At 36.4% G+C, this 23,127-nt stretch overlaps 1 protein-coding gene across 1 annotated transcript in view; it reads left to right on the plus strand.

Annotated features, from left to right (window-relative positions):
- Window positions 1-23,127, plus strand: part of CPA6 (carboxypeptidase A6) — a 346,125-nt gene that overhangs the window by 288,130 nt on the left and 34,868 nt on the right. Inside the window, exons 7-8 of the mRNA XM_039246989.1 lie at window positions 9,477-9,587; window positions 10,311-10,401. Coding sequence (XP_039102920.1) covers window positions 9,477-9,587; window positions 10,311-10,401 — 202 coding nt within the window. The remainder of the gene's footprint in view (window positions 1-9,476; window positions 9,588-10,310; window positions 10,402-23,127) is intronic.

Genomic DNA, 23,127 nt, shown 5'->3' on the forward strand with positions numbered 1-23,127 from the left:
ACAACTCTGTTCCACCCTGAATAGCTTTACATCAGTCCCGGTGAAGCTATTCTGCAGCTTGACTAGTAACTCTGTCCTTCCTATGGCCTCAGCTGTAACATGATTTGTTCTCCCGATGTGCCCTTGTTGAATATGGTTATTATTCTTAGGTCCTCTATAGTGATTATAGAACAAAAACACATGTAAAAAATGTAAAAGATATCTTTTTTTAGACCCAGTAATGCCAATTCTAAAAAAAAAAAAATCTAACATTCCAGGTTTTCCTGGGGGTCTAAGAAAGCAATGTTAAATCAAATCCAAAAACTGAAAAGGAGGGAAACCCTTTATCCCAACTTTGTTACACTACATAAATACTTTAGTAGTTGTGAATTTTTTTCTTCAATTTAAGTTTATTTGATGAATTTGATATATGACATGTATACATTTATGGGGAAAACAAAATAGTCTTGGTGAGTGGTGAATATCAACTCATTCTTTGTCTCTCTTTAGAAATTCCCTAACCTAATACCAAACGTATTTTCCTAGCAAAATAATATTCAAAACTTCTGTTATTTTCAAATTAAAATCTATTTTTGGCAAAGTGCTTTTGAACAGATTGATGAAGTGATGTGAGTGTAGTACCTAAAGACTGCCACACTGAGGCATGTGGTACATTGTTTTGTGACTGCCTTTCAGATCACAACTACTAGTCTTCCTCATCAGCAACAATAGTAGTCTAGAAATTAAACTCGCTTCGCCCAGATGGCACTTGATTAGTAGGCATCTCCTTTCCTGCGTGTATGGGTGGTATAAATTGATTGCCAAAAAGAGTCCCACATACTAGGAGGAAAGCACACTCTCTGCTTTATGGTTATCATATGTTAGAATAATAGGAAATAGTCATATGGTCATCTTTTTTTCTAGAAACTCTACCTAAACCGTAAAAGAGAAATGATCTATGTCCTATTACTTAAAGCATTCAGGCAAGAAGATATCTCAATTGTCCTATTCAGAATTGAACAGCCATTACATTGTGATCATTCTTGCTTTGTCTGACCAGATGGAAAATGGCTGTAATTCTTAGAGAGTTATAAAAATCACAAATATAGCATATGCAATACAATGACACTCTATTTGTCAGAAGAACACGTTCTGGCTAATCTTGGAAATTAAATCCACTCCAGAAGAGAATACTAGAAAACAGATTTCTTATTTAATACATAATTTGGATATGAAGAACTTTAAAATGAGTCTATGTTAATGACCTCAAAATAAATAAAATTTGACAGTGTTTTTAACAAATTCTCAGTGATTAAGAAAACTGGCAAATTTTTAGCAAGAATATAGCTGATACAGTATGATAAACTTAATCTAATAAACCGTACCAAATAATTAGAGAATGCATATTTTTTTCAAGCCCAACTGAAACATTTACAACAATTGATTATACAGTAGCCCACAAAGCAAGGTTCAAGAAATACTAAAGAGCCCATACATATAGACCACATTTTCTGACTGTAATGCAGTTGTTAGAAATTATTTATGAAAATGGGACTTAAAAAAGAAAACTCACCTTGTTTTAAAATTAAAAATATAATGATTTAAATAAATGAAAAAAAATTTACAACTAAATGGAAACAAAACTATTAAAACATGAGAATGTAGCTAAGGTAGTACTGAAGAGGAATTTATAGTTTTAAATAAATATATTGTAAAAGGATAAGGTCTCCAAATTAATGAGCTAAGCTTTCAACTCAGATTTAAAAAGGATAAAGTGCAGAAAGCAATGAATCAGAAAGCAAAGATCCTCCGTGTCTTCATTTTATATTTAATTTCTGCTCTAAGCCTAGATGGTTTGCTCCCATAATAATAATCCTGATACCAAAACCAGACAAGGACAAAATAAGGAAGGAAATTATAGGTCTCAAGAAAATAGATGTAAATATTAGCAACCTGAATCCAGCTAATATAATGATACAATTCATAACCAAAGGAGTTTATCCCAGGAATATAAGGATGATTTAACAATAGAAAATCACTTATTAAAATTGATTATAACAACTATGGTTGTGTTAATATAAGAAGGAAGATTACATGCTAAAGTTCAGCATCCCATTAATGACAAAAAAACAACCTAGCATGGAGCAGACATCTTTAATGTGCTCTATCTTAATTTCAAATCAGTGTGAATGAAGAAGGGTCAAAAATATCCAAGGCAGTTTTGAATAGAACATGAGGAGACACATCCTACTAGAGCGGACTGATTCTATCAGAACCATTGTGTGGTTTTGGTGAATGAATATAAACCAAAGTGCATTAGAGCAATTCCATGCTCTAAAGAGCTCTAAAGAGCCCATGAAATGAAAGTTGACATTTGACAGAAGTGGAACACTGGAGAAAAGATGAACCATACAAGTGAGTACAATGGCACAGTTGGTCTTCCATACCAGAAAAATAAATCCCAACCTCACATCCTGTAAAAAAATTATTTCTAGGTTTAAGGCTTATATTTGAAAACAAACTTTAAAAAATTTTTTGAAGAAAAAAATTTTTTTGAAAGGAAATACAGGGTAACATCTTTATGATCTTAGGGCAGAGATGAGTTCCTTTTTTAAACAAATTTTTAACGTTTTATTTCTGAGAGAGAGAGAGACACACAGCGTGAGCAGGGGAGGGTCAGAGAGAGAGGGAGACACAGAATCTGAAACAGGCTCCAATCTCTGAGCCCAATGCAGGGCTCGAACCCACAAACTGTGAGATTACAACCTGAGCTGAAGTCGGACACTTAACTGACTGAGCCACCCAGGCACCCCATAGAGATGAGTTCTTAAATAAAACTTTACACATATAATTGTTATAGAAGTTTACAAAAAGGATATGATGAAAATAGGAACCGGTAAGCTACAAGAAAGGAAGAGGTTTGTGATGCATATAACCAAAAGATTAATATCCAGAATGTAAGGAGAAGAGTTTTAATTTTTTTAATGGGCAAAAGTGAGCAATTTATAGAACCATATATGTGTGTGTATATATATATATATATATAAAAACACACAAATATATATATATCAAAGCTGTTCAATTTCATTTGAAATATTAATTTGTGTGTATATATATATATATAAAAGTATATATATATATCAAAGCTGTTCAATTTAATTTGAAATGAGAGAAATGTGAAGTAAAACAAAAGCATGATTTCATGAACCCATTACATTTTAACTGAAAGGTTAACAATATCAAGGGTTGGTAAAGTTGTAGCATAATGGGAACTCTCATTCATTGCAGATGAGAGTATTTACTAAGTTTAAAATGCCATTTAGTAAAATGGAAGGCATATAAATCCATGGCCCAGTAAATCCATTCCTAGGTACGTCATAACTCTCTAAGGGGTCTAACCATCAAGAAGATCTAACAATTGTAAATATGTTCTCAACTTGGAAGCACCCAAATAAATAAATCACAAACATAAAGAACTCATTGATAATAATGAAGTAATAATACAGGACGTTAACACCTCCACTTACAGCAATGGACAGGTCACCTAAGCAAAACATCAACAAGGGAAAAATGGCTTTGAATGACACACTGAACCAGATGGACTTACAAATATATTCAGAACATTTCATCCTAAAGCAGCAGAATACACATTCTTCTTGAGTGCACATGGAACATTCTCCAGAATAGATCACATACTGGGACACAAATCAGTCCTCAACAGATACAAAAAGATTGATATATAGCACGCGTATTTTCACATCACAATGCTATGAAACTTTAAGTCCACCACAAGATTTAAAAAAATGTGGAAAACCCTCAAATACATGGAGGTTAACATCCTATTAAAGAAGAATTGAAAGAATACGTGGAAACAAATGAAATGAAAACACGACAGCACAAACCCTTTGGGATGCAGCCCTAAGAAAGAAATATGTTGTAATTCAGGCCTTTCTCAAGAAGAAGCCAGAAAGATCCCAAAAATGCAACCTAACTTTACACCTAAAGGACCTTGAAAAAGAACAGCAAATAAAGCCTAAAGCCAGCAGAAGGGAAATAATAAAGATTAGAGAAAAAATAAATGATATAGAAACAAAACAATAGAACAGATCAACAAAACTAAGAGCTGGTTTTTTGAAAGAATTAACAAAATTGATAAACCCCTAGCCAGACTTCTCGAAAAGAAAAGAGAAAATACCGAAATAGATAAATCACAAAGGAAGGAGGAGAGATCACAACCAACATGAAAGAAACACAATTATAAGAGAATACTATGAAAAATTATATGCCAACAAACAACAATTTGGAAGAAATCGACAAATTCCTAGAAACTCGCACACTACCAAAACTGAAACAGGAAGAAATAGAAAATTTGAACAGACCCATAACCAGCAAGGAAATTAAAACAGTAATCAAAACTGTCCCAACAAAAAAGAGTCCTGGGCCAGATGCTTTCCCAAGAGAGTTCTACCAGAAATTTAAGAAGACGTAATACCTATTCTTCTCAAACTGTTCCAAAAAATAGAAATAGGAAAACTTCCAAACTCATTCTACAAAGCTAACATTACCTTGATTCCAAAACCAAAGAAGCCACTAAAAATAATTACAGGCAAATATTCCTCATGAACATGGAGGCAAAAATTCTCAACAAGTACTAACAAATTGAATTCAACAGTATGTTAAAAGAATTATTCACCATGATCCAGTGGGATATATACCTGGACTGTAGGGATGGTTCAATATTCACAAATCAATCAATGTGATATACTACATGAATAAAAAGAATCCTATCCTGTTAATAGATGCAGAAAAAACATTTGACAAAATATAGCACCCTTTCTGGATAAAAACCTTCAACAAAGTAGAGATGACTGGAACACACCTAAACATTATAAAGACCATATATGAAAGGCTCACAGCTAATATCATCCTTGATGGGGAAAAACTGAGAGCCTTTCCCCTATGATAAGAAAAAGACAAAGACGTCCACTCTCACCATTATTATTTAACATAGTACAGGAATTCTTAGCCTCAGCAATCAGACAACAAAATTAAATAAAAGGAATCCAAATCTGCAAGGAAGAAGTCGATCTTTCATTCTTCACAGATGACATGATACACTATGTAGAAAACCCAAAAGATTCCACCAAAAAATTAATAGAACTAGTACATGAATTCAGCAAAGTTACAGGATATAAAATCAACATGCACATATCTGTTGCATTTCTATACATCATTAATGTAGTAGCAGGGGAAAACAATCAAGGAATCAATTTCATTTGCAATTGCACCCAAAACAATAAGATATCTAGGAATAAACCTAACTAAAGCGGTAAAAGATCTATACTATGAAAACTATACAACACTTGTGAAAGAAATTGAAGAGGACATGCAAAAGCATTCCATGCTCATGGATTGGAAGAACAAACATTGTTAAAATGCCTATACTACCCAGAGCAAGCTACACATTTGATGTAATACCTATCAAAATACCACTAGCATTTTTTGCAGAGCTAGAATAAACCTAAAATTCGTATGGAACCACAAAAGACCCCAAGTAGCCAAAGTAATTCTGAAATAGAAAAAGACTGGAGGCATCACAATTTCAGATTTCAAGTTCTATTACAAAGCTATAGTCATTAAAACAGTATGGTACTAGCACAAAAAGAGACACACAGATCAATGGAACAGAAAAGACAACCCAGAAATGGACCCACAACTATGTGGTCAACTCAGTTTTGACAAAGCAGGGAAGAGTATCCAGTGTAAAAAGGACATTCTCTTCAGCAAATGGTGTTGAGAATACTGGATGGCAACATGCAGAAGAATGAAACTGGACCACTTTCTTACACCGTACACAAAAGTAAATTCAAAATGGATGAAAGACCTAAATGTGAAACAGGAAACCATCAAAATCCTGGAGGAGAACACAGGCAGCAACCTCTTTGACCTCACCACAGTAACTTTTTACTAGACACATCACCAAAAGCAAGGAAACAAAAGCAAACATGAACTATCAAGATAAAAAGCCTCTATACAGCAAAGGAAACAATCAACAAAACTAAAAGTCAGCCTACAGAGTAAGAGAAGATGCTTGCAAACGACATATCTGATAAAGGTTTAGTGTCCAAAATCTATGTAGAACTTATCAAACTCAACACCCAAAAAACAACCCAATCAAGAAAGACATGAATAGACACTTTTCCAAAGAAGACATCCAGATGACTGACTAACACATGAAAAGATGTTCAACATCACTCATCATCAGGGAAAAACAAATCAAAACCACAATGAGATATCATCTCATAGCCCTAGAATGTCTAAAATTAACACAGGAAACAATTGTTGGCAACTATTCAAAGAAAGGGGAACTCTCTTGCACTATCATTGGGAATGCAAACAGGTGAAGCCAACTCTGGAGAACAGTATGGAGGTTCCTCAAGAAACTAAAAATAGAACTACCCTGTAATCCAGCAATTGCACTATTAGCTATTTATGCACAGAACACAAAAATACAGACTCAAAGGGGTACATGCACCCTAATGCTTATAGCAGCATTATCAACAATAGCCAAATTATGGAGAGAGCCCAAATGTCCATCAACTGATGAATAAAGATGTGGTATATTATATACAATGGAATATTACTCAACAATCCAAAAGAATGAAATCTGGCCTTTTGCAATGACATGGATGGAGCTAGAATGTATTATGCTAAGCGAAATAAGTCAAGCAAAGACAAATATATTATTTCACTTATATGTGGAATTTAAGAAACAAAACAGATGAACTTACTGGGAAGGGGAGCTAGAGAAGAGGGAAACAAACTACAAGAGACTCTTAATGATAGAGGACAAATGGAGGGTGGACAGAAGGGGGTGGGTGGGAGATGGGCTAGATGGATGATGGGTACTAAGGGCATTGGTGATGAGCACTGGGGATTGTATATAAGTGATAAATCACCGAATTCTACTTCTGAAACCAATATTTCACCATATGTTAACTAATGAAAATTAAAATTGTAAAAAGGGAAAAACTCACATATATCTAGCAGAAATGTGCAAGAATGTTCATTGCAGTGTTATAACAAAGCAACCTAATTCTCCATCAACAAAATAAGGAGTCAATATATTGTGTATTTATCAATAATTGAATACCATTGTGTAGTTAAAATGAATAAATAAACTTAAGTGTCAAAAATACTGGGGAGAAAAGTAGACTGTAGATTGATACATAATGATTTGCATAAAATTTCAAAGCATACACAATATTATATATTCCTGAATCTATATAGATCTCTCTATATATAGACATATATGTTTTATATATGTCTATATCTATATATTATATATATGTGTGTGTATATATATATGTATTTATATATTTATATATGCATGGGAATGATAATGTAAAAGGATAGTGATTACTTTGGTGGAGGAGAGGAAAATGGGATTAGAGTGTGAGAAAAAGGGAGCTTTACTTTTTTTTTTTTTAAATGTTTTATTTATTTCTAGGAGAGAGAGAGAGAGAGAGACAGCGTGAGCAGGGGAGGGTCAGAGAGAGAGGGAGTCACAGACTGAAACAGGCTCCAGGCTCTGAGCTGGCAGTCAGCACAGAGCCCGACGCGGGGCTCGAACCCACGAACCGCGAGATCATGACCTAAGCGAAAGTCAGACGCTTAACCGACTAAGCCACCCAGGCGCCCCAAGGGAGCTTTACTTTTATCTGTAAAGTCTCAACTTCTTTTTAAAAGATTTAATAGAATGGCTGGGCAACTCAGTCAGTTAAGTATCCAACTGTTGATTTTGGCTCAGGTCCTGATCTCACAGTTCATGGGATTGAGCCCTACATAAGGCTCACACTGACAGCATGGAGGGTGCTTGGGAGTCTCTCCCTCTCTGCCCCTTCCCAACTCACACACACAGTTTCCCTCTTAAAACACAGAAACTTTAAGAAAATAAAAATAAAAAAATAAAAGATTAAATAAATACGCCAAAATGTAGTTGGTGGTCACATAGATGTAATATTCTTTGTTTTTTTGTTTGTTTAAAGTATGTTGTAATTTCTAAGAAGGAAGTTAACAGTATTCTTTTAAATACAAAAGCATGATGGGCACTTGCAGTGGACGAGGAGAAAGCAGGATAAGATGAGAAATTTGCCATTCAGATCTCTAGCATAGTCTGGTGCTGAGGTGCTAACATGACCCATGCTTGGAAAATGTGAGACTTCCCATGTTTGGACTGAGAAAAATGAGCTGCGGTCCCCAGTGCTAAGCAGGAAGGGAGAGAAATGACCATGACTCTTTCCTACACTTTCTTTCTTGCTTTGTTGCCCCAGTTCTCTCTCCGTTCATCTCTCTTCCTCACTGGTGTGGCACAGACAGCCACAGCTGCCCAGCCTAGTGGAAGGGACAGACTAACCGTATCGCTCTGTCTCTGCCGTCCCCAGCTGTAGACCTCCTCCAGGTATTGGAGAATTTCTGGTAATTAGAGGAAATAAAAATTCTAGGGTATGAACAACTATATACCAGGAATTTTCTGGTTTGAGCCATAAGATAGTTAATAGAAATTCAAGCTTATATGAAAGTTCTACCAAAGCTATGTGGCCAAAAAGTTATAATTGAGCTTTAAAGGAGAAGACAGAATTGTGTTTACATTTGTCAACTTGTGTTAAACCCCTAAATATTTAAATTATGTTGAATAAAATTGTATTTACCTCTTATATTCTTAAGCGTATCCCTATATTTTCATTATTTCTAACATAGTGATAGTTTCTAATATATTGGATTCTCTATGAACAGCATTCTTAAATAAATGTAGATGCTGTTCATGATGGGTTCAGAAATCTTAACTGTATGTAAAAGAAGACTGAAATTTTAAGTGGTACATTTTCTAAGGCAGTATATATATAATTTAAGAATTCTTTTAATTTTGTTTTTAATATGGTAAAAATTCAAACAATCCAAATAGATATAATATTAAAGGTAATTCTCTTTCCCATGAGTCCCCTCCCCAGAGGCAGCCATTTTCAAATTTCCTATGTTTTTATAAGATACTCTATACATGGACAAATAGGCACCAAAAAGAATTGTTTTGAAATCCCATTCCATAGGGACCTAAGACTTCGGCTTAGGTCACGATCTCATGGTTCATGGGCTCTGTGCTGACAGCTCAGAGCCTAGAGCCTGTTTCAGATTCTATGTCTCCCATTCTCTGTTCCTCCCCAACTCATGCTGTCTCTCAAAAATATATAAAAAAAATTTTTTAAGTGTTGAATCACTATATTGTATACCTGAAACTAATATTACACTATATGTTAACTAACTGAATTTAAACAAAAACCTTTAAAAATAATATTTTAAGTAAAAAATAGTATATGATGTTACAGAGTGTAGTTCATATTAGAACTGTATAGTGTTTCCCATGGAAGGATTTTGATATATTTTTTCTAAATCTGTATTTGGGATCAGTTTGTAAGAAAAATCTCACCTTTGTCTTTTAGGCTCTTCTAACATATAGGAGTGACCCAATCATGAGGAAAATGTTGAATCATCTGTATTTCTATATCATGCCTGTATTTAACGTTGATGGATACCACTTTAGCTGGACCAGTGTAAGTCGCTTTGCCTATGCATTTGAAAAGAGAAATGGAATAAATAGAAAACAGTCATAGAAGGGGCACCTGGATGGCTCAGACGGTTAAGTGTCCGATTTCGGCTCAGGTCATGATCTCAGGGTTTGTGGATTCGAGCCCCATGTCGGGCTGTGTGCTGACAGCCAGCTCAGAGCCTGGAGCCTCTTTTGGATTCTGTGTCTCCCTCTCTCTGTGACCCTCCCCAGCTCATGCTGTCTCTCTCCCACTCTCAGAAAAAAAAAACACAAAAAAACACACATTAAAAAATTTTTTTAAAAGAAAAGAAAACAGTTATAGAAGAGGAAGGAAGCTTGGTAGGCAGACAGCCTAATGATTCCAGAACTACTTTACTCCCTCTCCCATCATAGCAACCTTCTGTTTATGTTTGTCCTTGCATAAGATTTCATGTAAGTAAAGATTTCTCCTTTCAGAGAAATTGTGAAAAATCACTAGACTAGTCCAGCTTATTCAGTTTTGCCTGTGAAGAAATAGGCCAAGAGAAGCTAAGAGATAACAAGTGTGTGACAGAAATTGGAGCGTGAACCCGGGTCTCTATTGCTAATTCTATTCTTTCTTCTCCCTGGATTTGTCTGTTCCCCAGGAGCTCTCCCTGCAGTGCTGCGATTCATTCACAGCTGCTAACTGTATGTGGATAATCTTTTAAGTATTCTTTTCTGCACCTATTTTCCTAATTGCATCTAGGATCGATTTTGGAGAAAAACAAGGTCAAGGAACTCAAGGTTTCACTGCCGTGGAGCTGACGCCAATCGTAACTGGAAAGTGAAATGGTGCGGTAAGTTGGAAACTAACTGGGATTCAGATCCAGAGGCTTCTACAGCTTTCTCTCTCAAAAATGTTGAGCCCATCAGGATTCCAGTGTAAGACTAATGGTTTTCTGTATGTGAGAATCTAATAGAGAAAAACAGAGATATATATACATGGTAGCTATACTTTACAAAAGAAAATGAAAGTGATATTTTTGCAGATATCAAAAATTTAAATCTCTCAACCCAATCCTAAAAATTTAAAATTTAAACACAGCAGAAAACTGAGGAATATTTAACAGTCAGAAACTAAAACAGGAACTGTGTTTTGTAATATAAATCTGGTTAAATGTTTTCATCCTTTCATTGAGAAAATGAGAGTTACTCTGATCCTGCCTTCATCTGTCTATGACAATCAAAACTACCAAATCCTTGTCTAGAATCTACCTATCCGAGATATCCTACATCGGTTGATCACTTGCATGCCAGATATATTTCTGCTATATTCCATGCTTCACTAATATGTTTCAAGAAAAGAGAGGATGTCATTTTAAGGAAGGAAATTCTTGCAAAATAAAGAAGCAGGTAGGTACTAGAGAGGGGGAGAGGAGGGAGATAATTAGCCATAGCTAGTATAGAGGAGGCAAAACTTTACCTCTACCTACCTTGGGTTTTCAGCTGAAGCTCTTAAACAAAAGGCAGATTAGCAAGAGAAAAACAGTTTATTAACGTGGGTAGCATGTGTCACCTGGGAAAAACCTCGTGAAAAGTAACTCGAAGTGGCAACTTAGAACTCTGGCCTATACAGCATCTTTAATGAATTTGTAGAGATGACAGCACAAAGGACGGCGTTGGCTTGCGAAGGTAAATGTATAGGAAGCAGCTAATGAAGTAGGGCTCGTTGGCACATTGCTGTGGTGCTGTCTCTGGGATGAGAAGAGTCTGTCTCCAATGAAAGAATTCATATCCTCTCTTTGGACAGAAAGGGGGAGGCAGAGACAACTTTTCCTGCTTAACTGCCTTCAGCGCAAAACAATTTGTATGTCAAAGAGGAGTATTTTGGGGTGTGACACACTCTGGGTTTCCCTCACTATGAGGGGAGGGAAGGAAAAGTATTATCAAAAGGCAGTTGTAGGGGCACCGGCCTGGCTTAGTCAGTAGAACATGTGACTCTTGATCTCAGGGTTATAAGTTCGAGCCCCAAGTTGAGCATGCAGCCTAACACAGAGCATTGTGTAACGAAGTCTTCTGTTAGTCCCTGGGAAGTGAGGCCTGTCCCCAAATCACTCACTCTGTGATCCCTTGGGTTCTGCATTAGATGCTGCTTCTCCCCTCCGACTCGCATGAGACAGAGCAGCTGGACGTGGGCTTAGACTCCTTCCATACGTCCTTTCCAGGCAACCTCCCTTAATCAATTAAAATTGACAAGAATATGGCTCTAGAATATGACAGGGTTTGATACTACCATTGATACTCAGTGATTTGGGTGATTTTTTTACCCATCCATTTGTAACAACACCCACCTCATAGCAGTCTCATAGGAAGTAAAGGAATTTACATATGTTCTTTTTAATATTTTTATTTATTTCTAGGAGAGAGAGAGAGAGAGACAGCGTGAGCAGGGGAGGGTCAGAGAGAGAGGGAGAAACAGACTCTGAAATAGGCTCCAGGCTCTGGGCTGGCAGTCAGCACAGAGCCCGACGCGGGGCTCGAACCCACAAACAGTGAGATCATGACCTAAGCGAAAGTCGGACGCTTAACCGACTAAGCCACCCAGGAGCCCCAGGAATTTACATATGTTTAATACCTAATTCAGTCCTAGTCCCAAACCGGGATCTAAACATCAATGGCCTGTCTCTTCTCCACCAAAACTGCAGAACAGTCCATTGATCTCTGAGCCTCAGGTCCATTGTTTGTTAAAGTAATTCTTTCCTTCAGGAGGATTTTGCCCTGATGAGCCATAAGGTAAGCTTAAATGTGTTACCACTTATGAGGGAAGAAAAAGCATCATGTAAATACTATCAAATATTATTATCGATGGCTGTCTTGATTTTTAAAAAAATTTCTTCTATCTGGACTGAGACAAAAAGCTCTTTTACATTAACTCCCTAAGACCACTAATTTTTAAAAAAACGTCTCCCCCTCTCTGATGTGACCATTTTGCATGCTCATAACTGTGTCCTATTTCTTTTTTTTAAAGTTTATTTATTTTGAGAGAGAGCATGAGTGGGAGAGGGACAGAGAGAGAGAGAGAGAAAGAGAATCCCAAGCAGGCCCTGTCTTGTCAGCCCAAAGCCCCCCATAAGCTGAAGTCAAGAGTCGGATGTTTAACGAAGTGAGCCATCCAGGCGCCCCAAGGGTGTCCCATTTCTTTAGTTGGCATACATATGATGTCATACAAGTGATGCCCACAGTCATCCCAGCCGAGTGAGTGCACCGGATGAGTAACTAAGCTCAGTAACACTAGCAGGCTGGCCGGCTCTGCCTGTGTAAAGTTAGACTCTTGTTTATATCCAGTTACAAATGTCTTACTTTCCATTGTTCTTTTTCCTTTACGCAGCTTGTTTCCTTCATACATATGCCTTCATTGATTTCTTAGTTTTATCCGTAGTCCTAACTAGAATTCCTTTTATTGTTCCCATTTTTGAATCATTGTGATTCTTCCTATGAGTCAGCACTCCAGATGTACAAGGGGATTATGTCAAAAGTAAGTTGCACAATGACATTGGTAGATTGTTGTAAGTGATGTGGGAATGCAGACAGCCTGGCTGGGATCATCTCTTCCCCTAAGGTGTCCCAAGGGGATCCAACTGATGTGACAGGGGGGTAGATGTGACCTTCCTCACAGCATCAGAACCATCTCTCCACAGCTATTTGCTTGGTCCAGGGGACAGTGAACCTCACTGAGAGAACCACTCTTAGGTCAAGCGTCTAGAAGTAAGTGAAGTCCCTAAGTGAAGCTCCAAATAAACAGTCACAGTATAAATGACCTAAGAATGCCCAGGGCCATTGAAAACACTATAGAGTCAACATTGAACTGACAAAAACAGCTGTTTCTTTCTCAGTGAGTCTCAAAGAGTAGGACATGAAAATGCTTTTTACCATGAAGAATCTGTAGACTCCCATATTACAGTGTTACACTTCAGTGCATTCAATATAGAGCATACACATGGAAACAGGTATATCTTTTCAATACTTCATAGCTCCCCCAGAGGGCGTTCAGGCCATGAAATGCATATTATTGCTCTAAAAGTGGATCCCGCAGAGGGATTCATTAAGTCAGAGTAGTAGTGGGAACCAAGAATAAATATATATATTTTATTCATTCATTTGCCAAAGTTAATTGAGCACATACTCTCTGCTAGGCACTGTGGGGTTTTTCTCCTTCCTCTATGCACTCTTTTAGAGAATGCCATGAGCACTGCTTCCAAATTGGAATAAATCCAGAAGAAAGAAAGGTAAAGACTTTGGATGATATCCATACTTAAGCTTTTTCCCTGAGTAATTCAAGTGTTGCCTAAACATAAATTGCTATTAGGACAACTTACAGAATGGGAGAATGTACTTGCAAATGACATATCTAATAATAGGCTCTTATTTAGAATGTTAAAATAACTCTTACAACTCAAAAATGAAAAAAGACAGCTCAGTTTTAAATGCACAGGTGATTTAACAGACATTTCATTAAAGAAGATATACAAATAGGAATAAGCACATAAAAAGATGTTCAACATCAAATGCACTTTCAGGTTACCATGTCACACCAACTACAATGGCTATAATAAAAAGTTGGACAATAACAAGTGTTGGTAAGGCTGTGGAAAAATTAGAACTCTCATACTTGCTGGTGGACATGTGAAATGATGTGGCCACTTTGGAAAACGTTTTAATATCACTCAAAATTTAAATACAGAGTTACCACATGATCTAGCAATTCCACCTCTACATATGTATCTAAGAGAAATGAAAACATTCATCCATACAATGACATGTATACAAATGTTTATAGCAGCACTATTTATAATAGTCAAAAAGTAGAAACAGCTCAAATGTCTATCACCCAATGAATAGATAAGTATATCCATATAATGCAATATTATTTGGCCATAAAAAAATAAGTACTGAAACATGCTACATGGGTAAAACTTGAAAACATTATGCTAAATGAAGTAATCCAATCAACAAATAATATCATAGATTCTGTTTATATGAAATGTCCAGAATAGGCAAATCCATAGATTCAGAGAGTGGATTAGTGGTTGCCAGGGGCTAGGGAGAGAGGGGCATGAAAAGTGACTGCTGGGGTGCCTGGGTGGCTCAGTTGATTGAGTGTCCAACTCTTGATTTTGTCTTAGGTAATGATACCAGGGTTGTGGGATTGAGCCCTGCATTAGGGCTCTGTGTGGAGCCTGCTTGAGATTCTCACTCTCTCCCTCTGCCCCTTCCCTGCTCACACACACACGTGCTCTTTCTCTCTAAAAATTAAAAAAAATTAAAAGACCAAGGTGAGATCTATTCCAATAATGCAAGATTGGCTCAGAATTAGTGAATCTACTAATATAAGTTATTATGCTTAGTTGTGTTTCTTATAAAGAAAGTAAAGGGTATAGAAACCTAGAGATTTAGAAATTTTGATCATATGGGGTTTGCTCACTCGTGTTTTTTTAAATGTATTTTTTATATAATTGTTATTATTTATATCTGTTTTGCCTAACATTTATTAAGGATTCACTATGAGACAAGCATGTGCTAAGTGCTCAAGATTATTCTTTCATTGGTAGATGCTATTATTATCCCTATTTAACTGATGGAGAAACTAAAATTCTAAGAAATTAGGAAACTTACTTCAGGTTATATACAAGTTGAGCCACGGTGAGAAGCCAAGTCTGACTGACCCTGTTTTAAGCCATTATACCTGACCTTTTAGGGATCAGCTTGCCAGGAATGGTCATTTCACTTTGTTAAAAAGTTAAACAATGTGAGGTTGCAAAGGAATAGTTTAGGTATCAAAATATTAATAAAATTATCAATTTAGTAATGAAATGAAATTAATAAAATTTTAACCAAAATTATGAAATGTAGATAACAGGGAAATTGGGAATGTTTGGTAAGAGAGGAGAGGAAGGTTTCCAGGTGTTGTTTTTGATGTTGGGCCACTTCATACCATGCAGGTAGTTTGAATTTGCTTATGATATCGAGTATATGATTATGAATTCTCCAGGAAGAAATTCTCCTCCAGATGGAACTTGGTATCTTCCCGTGGAGGCAGATTTTTTGCAGCTTTCATTGAAAGTATTACCTTTTGAGGCCCAGGCGTAGCCGGGCCCTTATTCCCCTTCCCTACACACTACGAATCCAAATCCTGATCCCTTGCCTCTACGACACGTAGCCATCAAATGAAACAAGACTCTCCGCCAGCAGACACCCCAAGAGTGGCTGCAGCTTTTGTGCCAGCTATCCCAACCCCTCTTCATGTGTGTTCCCGGGGGAACGTGTTTGAGAACTCTGATGTGTATTTAAATTGATTTGTTGAACATTCAGAGGGGTTGATAGCGGGAGCTTTTATCACAGTGTTTGTCACAATTCTGTCATATTGCCAGAAAACCCAACGATCATTTTAGACATTAACACAGTTAGAAATAGTTTACGCCTCGATTCTTAATGATAGTTTTAAGACCTTCTATCCTTACTCTGATTCTCTGCGACAACCCTCCCTGTATCTGCTCATATAGAACCAACTACGCTGCCAGACAACTTGCTTTCTAATTTGCCGACTCCTACAAGCAGTCGTACCACAGGAGCAGTCCTATCACAGTTTCAGAGTAAAGTATACAGCTTCAAGGTATTGCTACCTCTTTTCCCGAATGTTCTTATTCAAATCTTTCTGTAATAGTTCTTTTGATATTTAGGGAGGGCTGACAATGAATGCTAAAATGTGGGAAGAACTGTTTCTTATTGAATTTTCTGGTTTTGTTGGGGTTTTGTTTTGTTTTGTTTTTATTTTTCCTCTCAAATGTCATCACTTTGGTGAACTTACATTTTTGGGGAGTGTAGCTGACGTGGAATATTATAGTAGTTTCATGTGTACAACATGGTGATTCAACATTGATATACATTACAAAGTGATCACCGTAAGTCTGGCTACCATCGGTCACCATACAGAGTTGTTACAGCATTATTGACTATATGGCCTACATTAGTAGGTCTAGATCTCGTGACTTAATTTATATCCGGAAGTTGGCACCTCTTAATCCCCTTCACCTATTTTATCCATTTCCCCCAACACTCACTCCCCTCCCCTCTACCAACCACCAGGTTTTTCTCTGTATCCATGAGTCTATTTCTACTTTGTTTTGTTTGTTCATTTGCTTTGTTTTCTATATTCCTAATGAAAGTGAAATCACACAGTGTTTGTCTTCCCCTAACTTACTTCACTAAGCATAATACTCTCTAGCTCCATCCATGTTTTACAAGTGGCAAGATTTCATTCTTGTTTATGGCCGAGTAATAGTCTATTATTTATACGTATATACATACCACCTCTTTATCCATTCATCTGTCAGTGGACATTTAGGTTACTTATGTACCTTGCCTATTGTAAATAATGCTGCAGTGAACATAGTGGTGCATATATCTTTTCAAATTAGTCTTTTTATTTTCTTTCGATAAATTGCCAAAATCAGAATTACTGGATAAGTATGGTAATTCTGTTTTTAATCTTTTGAGGACTCTCATACTGTTTTCCATAGGGACTATAACCAATTTGTGTTCCTACCAGAGAGCATAAGGGTCCCATTTGTTTTCTCTGCATTCAGGCCAACACTTATTATTTCCTGTCTTTTTGACACTATGCAGTCTGACTGATGTGAGGTGATATCATATTTTGGTTTTGATTTGTATTTCCCTCATGATTAATGATGTTGAGTCACTTTTCATGTGCCTTTTGGCCATCTGTATGCCTTCTTTGGAGAAATGTCTACTCAGGTCCTCTGCCCATTTTTTTAATCAGAATTTTTCTGGTGTTGAGTTATATCAGTTCTTTTTATATTTTAGATATTAACCTTTTAACAGGTGTATCTACCAATATTTTCTCCTATTCAGTAGGTTACCTTTTCATTTTGTTTATGGTTTCCTTCACTATGCAAAGGAATTTTATCTTGCTATCATCCCATTTGCTTATTTTTGCTTTTGTTACTTTTGTTATTTGCCTTGTCTACAGAGACAAATCAAAAACATATTGCTGAGACTGAAGTCAAAGACCTTACTGTCTATGTTTTCTTTTAGGAGTCTTACGGTTTCCAGTCTTACATTTAAGTCGTTAGCTATGCTCACCGCTATCCCACCAATGCTGCCCTCTTTAACCCATTTTGAGTTAATGTTTATATGTGAAGAAAGCGGCTCATTCTTTTGCATATAGTTGTCCAACAACATGTCTCCAACATGTCGCCAACCGTATGTATTGGAGAAACTGGCTTTCCCACATTGTACATTTTGGCGTCCTCTGTCAAAGATTAATTGTTCATATAAGCATGGGTTTTTTTCTGAACTCTCTTTTCTGTTCTGCTGATCTATGTATCTATTTTTTGTGCCACTACCACACTGTTTTGATTATTGTACCTTTGTAGCATAGTTTAAAATTTTTCAGCTTTGTTCTTTTTTCTCAAGATTCCTTTGGCTACCCAGGGTCTTTTATGGTTCCATACAAATTTTAAAGTTATTTCTTCTAGTTCTGCAAAAAAAAAAAAAAGTCATTGGAATTTCAATAGGAATTGTATTGAATCTCTACATTGCCTCGGAAGGAATGGACATTTTACCGATGTTAATTCTTCTAATCCATGATCATGGATTTATTTGTGTTATTTTCAATATTTTTCACTGGTGTCTTTATAGTTTTCAGAGTATAGGTCTTTTATTTCATTGATTAGTTTTTTTCTTAGTTTTTTTTTAGATGCAGTTGTAAATGGGATCATTTTCTTAATTTCTCTGATTATTCATTATTAATTTATAGAAATACTATATTTATGTATGTTGATTTTTTTTATCCTGCATCTGTACTGAATTCGTTTGTTCTAATCATTTGTAAAGGAGATTCTAGGGTTTTCTAAATATAGTATTATGGAATCTGCAAATATAGTGACTGTTTTACTTCTTCTTTTCCAATTTGGATGATTTTCATTCTTTTTTCTTGTCAGATTGCTGTGGCTAGAATTTCAACTAGCCACAGTTGAAATAAAAGTGCTAAAATTGGGCATCACTGTCTTGTTCCTGATCTTAGGGTCAACACTTTCAGCTTTCCACCATTAAATGTACTGTTATCTCTGGATTTGTCATGTATGGATTTTATTTTGTTGAGGTATGTTGCCGCTACACCCACTTTGTTGTGAGTTTTTAACCGTAAATGAATGTTTAATATTATGAAATGGGTTTTCTGCATCTATTGAGACAACTATGATTTCTTTTAGTAAAGTTTATTTATTTATTTTGAGAGAGACAGTAAGTAGGGGAGAGGCAGAGAGGGCGAGAGAGAGAAAGAGAAAATCCCAAGCAGACTCCACACTGCCAGCACAGAGCCCAACACAGGGCTCAAACTCATGAACTGTGAGTTCATGACCTAAGCTGAAATCAAGAGTGGGATGCCTAACCAATGGATCCATCAAGGCACCCCAAGATAACCATGATTTTTATTCTTCATTTTGTTCATGTGGTATAGCATGTTGATTGATTTGTGGATATTGAACCATCTTTGCATCCCTGTAATAAATCCCACTTAAACATAGTGTATGTTCCTTTTAATATATTGTGGGGTCTGGTTTGCTAATATTCTGTTGAGAATTTTTACATCTATGTTCATCAGGGATATTGGCCTAAAATTTTCTTTTATTGTCATGTATTTGTCTGATTTCGATATCAAGATAATATTGACCTCATAGAATAAGTTTGTATAGTTTCAATTTTTTGGAATAGTTTGAGAATAAATGTTAACTTTTCTTTAAAATTAGGTAGAATTCATCTGGTAGTAGCAGTCTGGTCCTGGACTTTTGTGTGTTTGGAAGGTTTTGATGACTGACTCAATTTCATGACTAGTAATCAGTTTGTTCAGATTTTCTATTTCTTCCTGCTTCAGTCCTGGAACACTGTGTATTTTTAGAAATTGTAAGATTTTTATCCATTTCTTCTATATTGTCCCATTTGTTGGTGTATAATTATTCTAGTAGCCTCTTAGGGTTATTTGTATTTCTGTGATATTCATTATGACTTCTCCTTCATTTCCAATTTTACTTATTTGGGCCCTCTTTTTTTTATGAGTCAGGCTAAAGTTTTATTAATTTTGTTTATCTTTTCAATAAACTAGCTCTTAGTTTCATTGAGTTTTTTCTTTTTTTTCAGTTTCAGTCTTGGTTTCATTTACTTCCATTCTGTTAACTTTGAGGTTTGTTTCTTTTTTTTTGGTTCTGTAGATGTAACTTTAGATTGTTTATTTGAGATTATTCTTGTTTCTTGGAGTAGACCTGTGTCACTATAAGTTTCCCGCTTAGAATTGCTTTTGTGGAGCACCGTGGGTGGTTCAGTCAGTTGAGCATTCAACTACACCTAAGGTCATGATCTTTGTGAGTTCAAACCCCACACTGAGTTCAACCATGATCTTGTGGTTTGTGAGTTCAAATCCCTGTTGTCGGCTCAGAGCCCACTTCAGATCCTCTGTCCATCTCTTTCTGCCCCTCCCCCACTTACACTTCTCAAAAATAAAATAGTTAAAAACAATAATTTAACAAAAAAGAATTGCTTTTGTTTGTCCCATATATTTTGGAACATTGTGTTTCTATTTTTATTTGTCTCCAGGTATTTTTTTTTTCCTCTGTGATTCTTTGATTAACCCATGGGTTATTTAGTATCATGTTGTGTTATTTTCCAGTATTACTTTTGTAAATGATTTTTACTTTGATACTGTTGGGATCAGAAATGATGCTTGATATGAATTCAGTCTTCTTAAATTCATTGAGACCTATTTTGTGAACTAATGTGAACTATCCTGGTGAGTGTTCTATGTGAACTTGAGAATAATGTGTATTCTCAACTCCATTCTCATTCTCCAACTGTTTTGGAATGGAATGTTCTCTGTGTATGTGTATGTGTTTCCTTATATCCATCTGATCTAATGTGTCATTTAAAGCCAATTTTCCTTATTGATTTTCTGTCTGAATGATCTATCCACTGACATAAGTATGGTACTAAAGTTTGCTGCCATTATGTCTTATTGTCATTCTCTCCCTCTGTTTCTGTTAGTACTTACTTTATGTATTTTGTTGTTCTATGTTGAGTACGTAGATATTTACAAGTATTATCTTCTCTTGTTGAATTAATCCTTTTATCATTATGTAATGCCCTTCTTTGGCATTACAACCTTTGTTGTAAAGTCTGTTTTGTCTGATATAAATATTGCTACCCCAGATTTTCACTTCCTTTTGCATGGGATATCTTTTTCCATTCTTTCACTTTCAGTCTGTATGTTTTTTAGGCCTGAAGTGAGACTCTTGTAGGCAGCACAGAAATGGGACTTGTTTTTTAATCCATGCAGTCACTATATGTCTTTTGGTTGGAGTATTTAGTCCATTTGCATTTAAAGTAATTATTGGCACATACATATTTATTCTCATGTTGTTGCTTGGTTTCTGGTAGTTTTTGTAGTTCTTCTCTGTTCTTTTCTTATTTTCTTCTCTTCCCTTGTGATTTGATGATTTTCATTAGTATTGATCTTTGGATTCCTTTATGTTTATTTTTTGTGTGTCTGTCAGGTTTTTGGCCTTTGATTACCGTGAGATTCATATATTATATCCTCAGTCTATAGCAGTCTATTTTAAGCTGATGGTCACCTAAATTCAAACATATTCTAAAAGCACTAAATTCTTTACTCCCTCTTCCATATTTTGTGTATATGATATAATATTTTACATATTTTGGGGTATCTCTTAACTAATTATTGTAGATATAACTGAGTCTGTATTTTAACCTTCATACTAGCTTTATAAATGATTGATCTACTTACTACCTTTACTATGTTTGCATTTTCTAGTGAAAGCTTTTCTTTATTAATTTTCTTATTTCTAGCTATGGCTTTTACCCCCACATTTAAAGAAGTCCCTGTAACATTGATTGTAAGGCCAGTTTTAATGGTGATCAACTCCTGTAGTTTTTGCTTGTTCGGCAAACTCTCTCCTGCAATTCTGAGTGATAATTTTGTTGGGTAGAGTATTCTCACTTGTAAATTTTTTTCATTTCAGCACTTTGACTATATTGTGTCACTCACTTCTGGTCTGCAAAGTTTCTCCTGAAAATCAACTTATAGTCTTGTGGGGTTTTCCTTGTATATAACTTGTTGTTTTTCACTTGCAGCTTTTATGATACCTTATCTTTGATGTTTCACATTTTGATATTAATATGTCTTGGTGTGGCTCTCTTTGGGTTCATTTTATTTGGGATTCTCTGTATTTCCTAGACTTGTATGTCTATTTTCTCTGCCATGTTAGGGAAATTTTCAGCTCTTATTTCTTCAAATGGATTTTCTATCCCTCTTTCTCTCTCTCTCCTTCTGAGACCCTTATATTACAAATGTTATTATACCTGTTGTTGTCCCATATGTATCTTAAACTATCATTTTTTAAATTCTTTTTATCTTTTTGCTCTTCCAATTGGGTGACTTCCACTACCCTATCCTCCAAATTGCTGACCCATTTTATATCATCCAATCTACTGTTGATTCTTTTTTACATATTTTTCATTTCAGTTACTGTTTTCTTCAGTTCTGATTTGTTCTTTTTTTATGTCTTCTATCTCTTTGTTGAATTTTTCACCGTATCTATCCGTTCTTCTGAGTTTGGTGGGCATCTTTATAAAAATTACTTTGAACTCTAGGGGCGCCTGGGTGACTTAGTCGGTTAAGCGTCCGACTTTCACTTGGGTCATGATCTCGCGGTTCGTGGGTTCGAGCCCCGCGTCGGGCTCTGTGCTGACAGCCAGCTCAGAGCCTGGAGCCTGTTTCAGAGTCTGTGACTCCCTCTCTCTCTGACCCTCCCCTGCTCACGCTGTCTCTCTCTCTCTCTCTCCTAGAAATAAATAAAACGTTAAAAAAAAATTTTAAAATTACTTGAACTCTTTATCCGGTAGATTGTTTCCCTCCATATTGGTTAGTCTTTTTCTTGCGGTTTTGTCTTGTTCTTTTGTTTGGAACACATTCTTCTGTCTCATCATTTTGCCAGACTCTGTTTTTATGTTTTAGGTTGATAAGTGACATCTCCCATTCATGAAGGAGTGGCTTTAGGTAGAAGGTGTCCTATAGAGTCCAGCTGTGCAACCCCCCTGGTCACTTAAGCCAGGCACTTCAAGGGTATTCCCCCTGTAGGCTGCATGCCTTCCCTGTTGCTGGGTTGCAGTTGCTATAAACTTGCTGGTGTGTGGGGCTGTCCCCAGTGTGGCTGTCTGTGAGGTCTAATCCCAATGGCTGTAGGTGCACTAGTGTGTGTGATTGGCTCCTGGTGCAGCTGCCTATAAGGCTAGGTAGGGCCCCACAGCTGCAGGTGAATTTGTTGGTGGGGCAGGCCTCTGACTATGTAACTGTGAGATATGATCAGAACTTTTGCAGGTACTTCAGTGTGTGGGAGCCGGCCCATCATGCTGGGGGCTTCCTGGGAGAGGTACCAGTACTGGCTAAGGCTGCCTACTGGGTGTGGCAGGGCAGGGGGCCTCTTAGGGGAGCACTG

The sequence above is a fragment of the Hyaena hyaena genome, unplaced genomic scaffold (assembly GCF_003009895.1).
Source record: "Hyaena hyaena isolate Hyena2069 unplaced genomic scaffold, ASM300989v1 scaffold_287, whole genome shotgun sequence".
In the NCBI taxonomy this organism is placed as follows: Eukaryota; Metazoa; Chordata; class Mammalia; order Carnivora; family Hyaenidae; genus Hyaena; species Hyaena hyaena.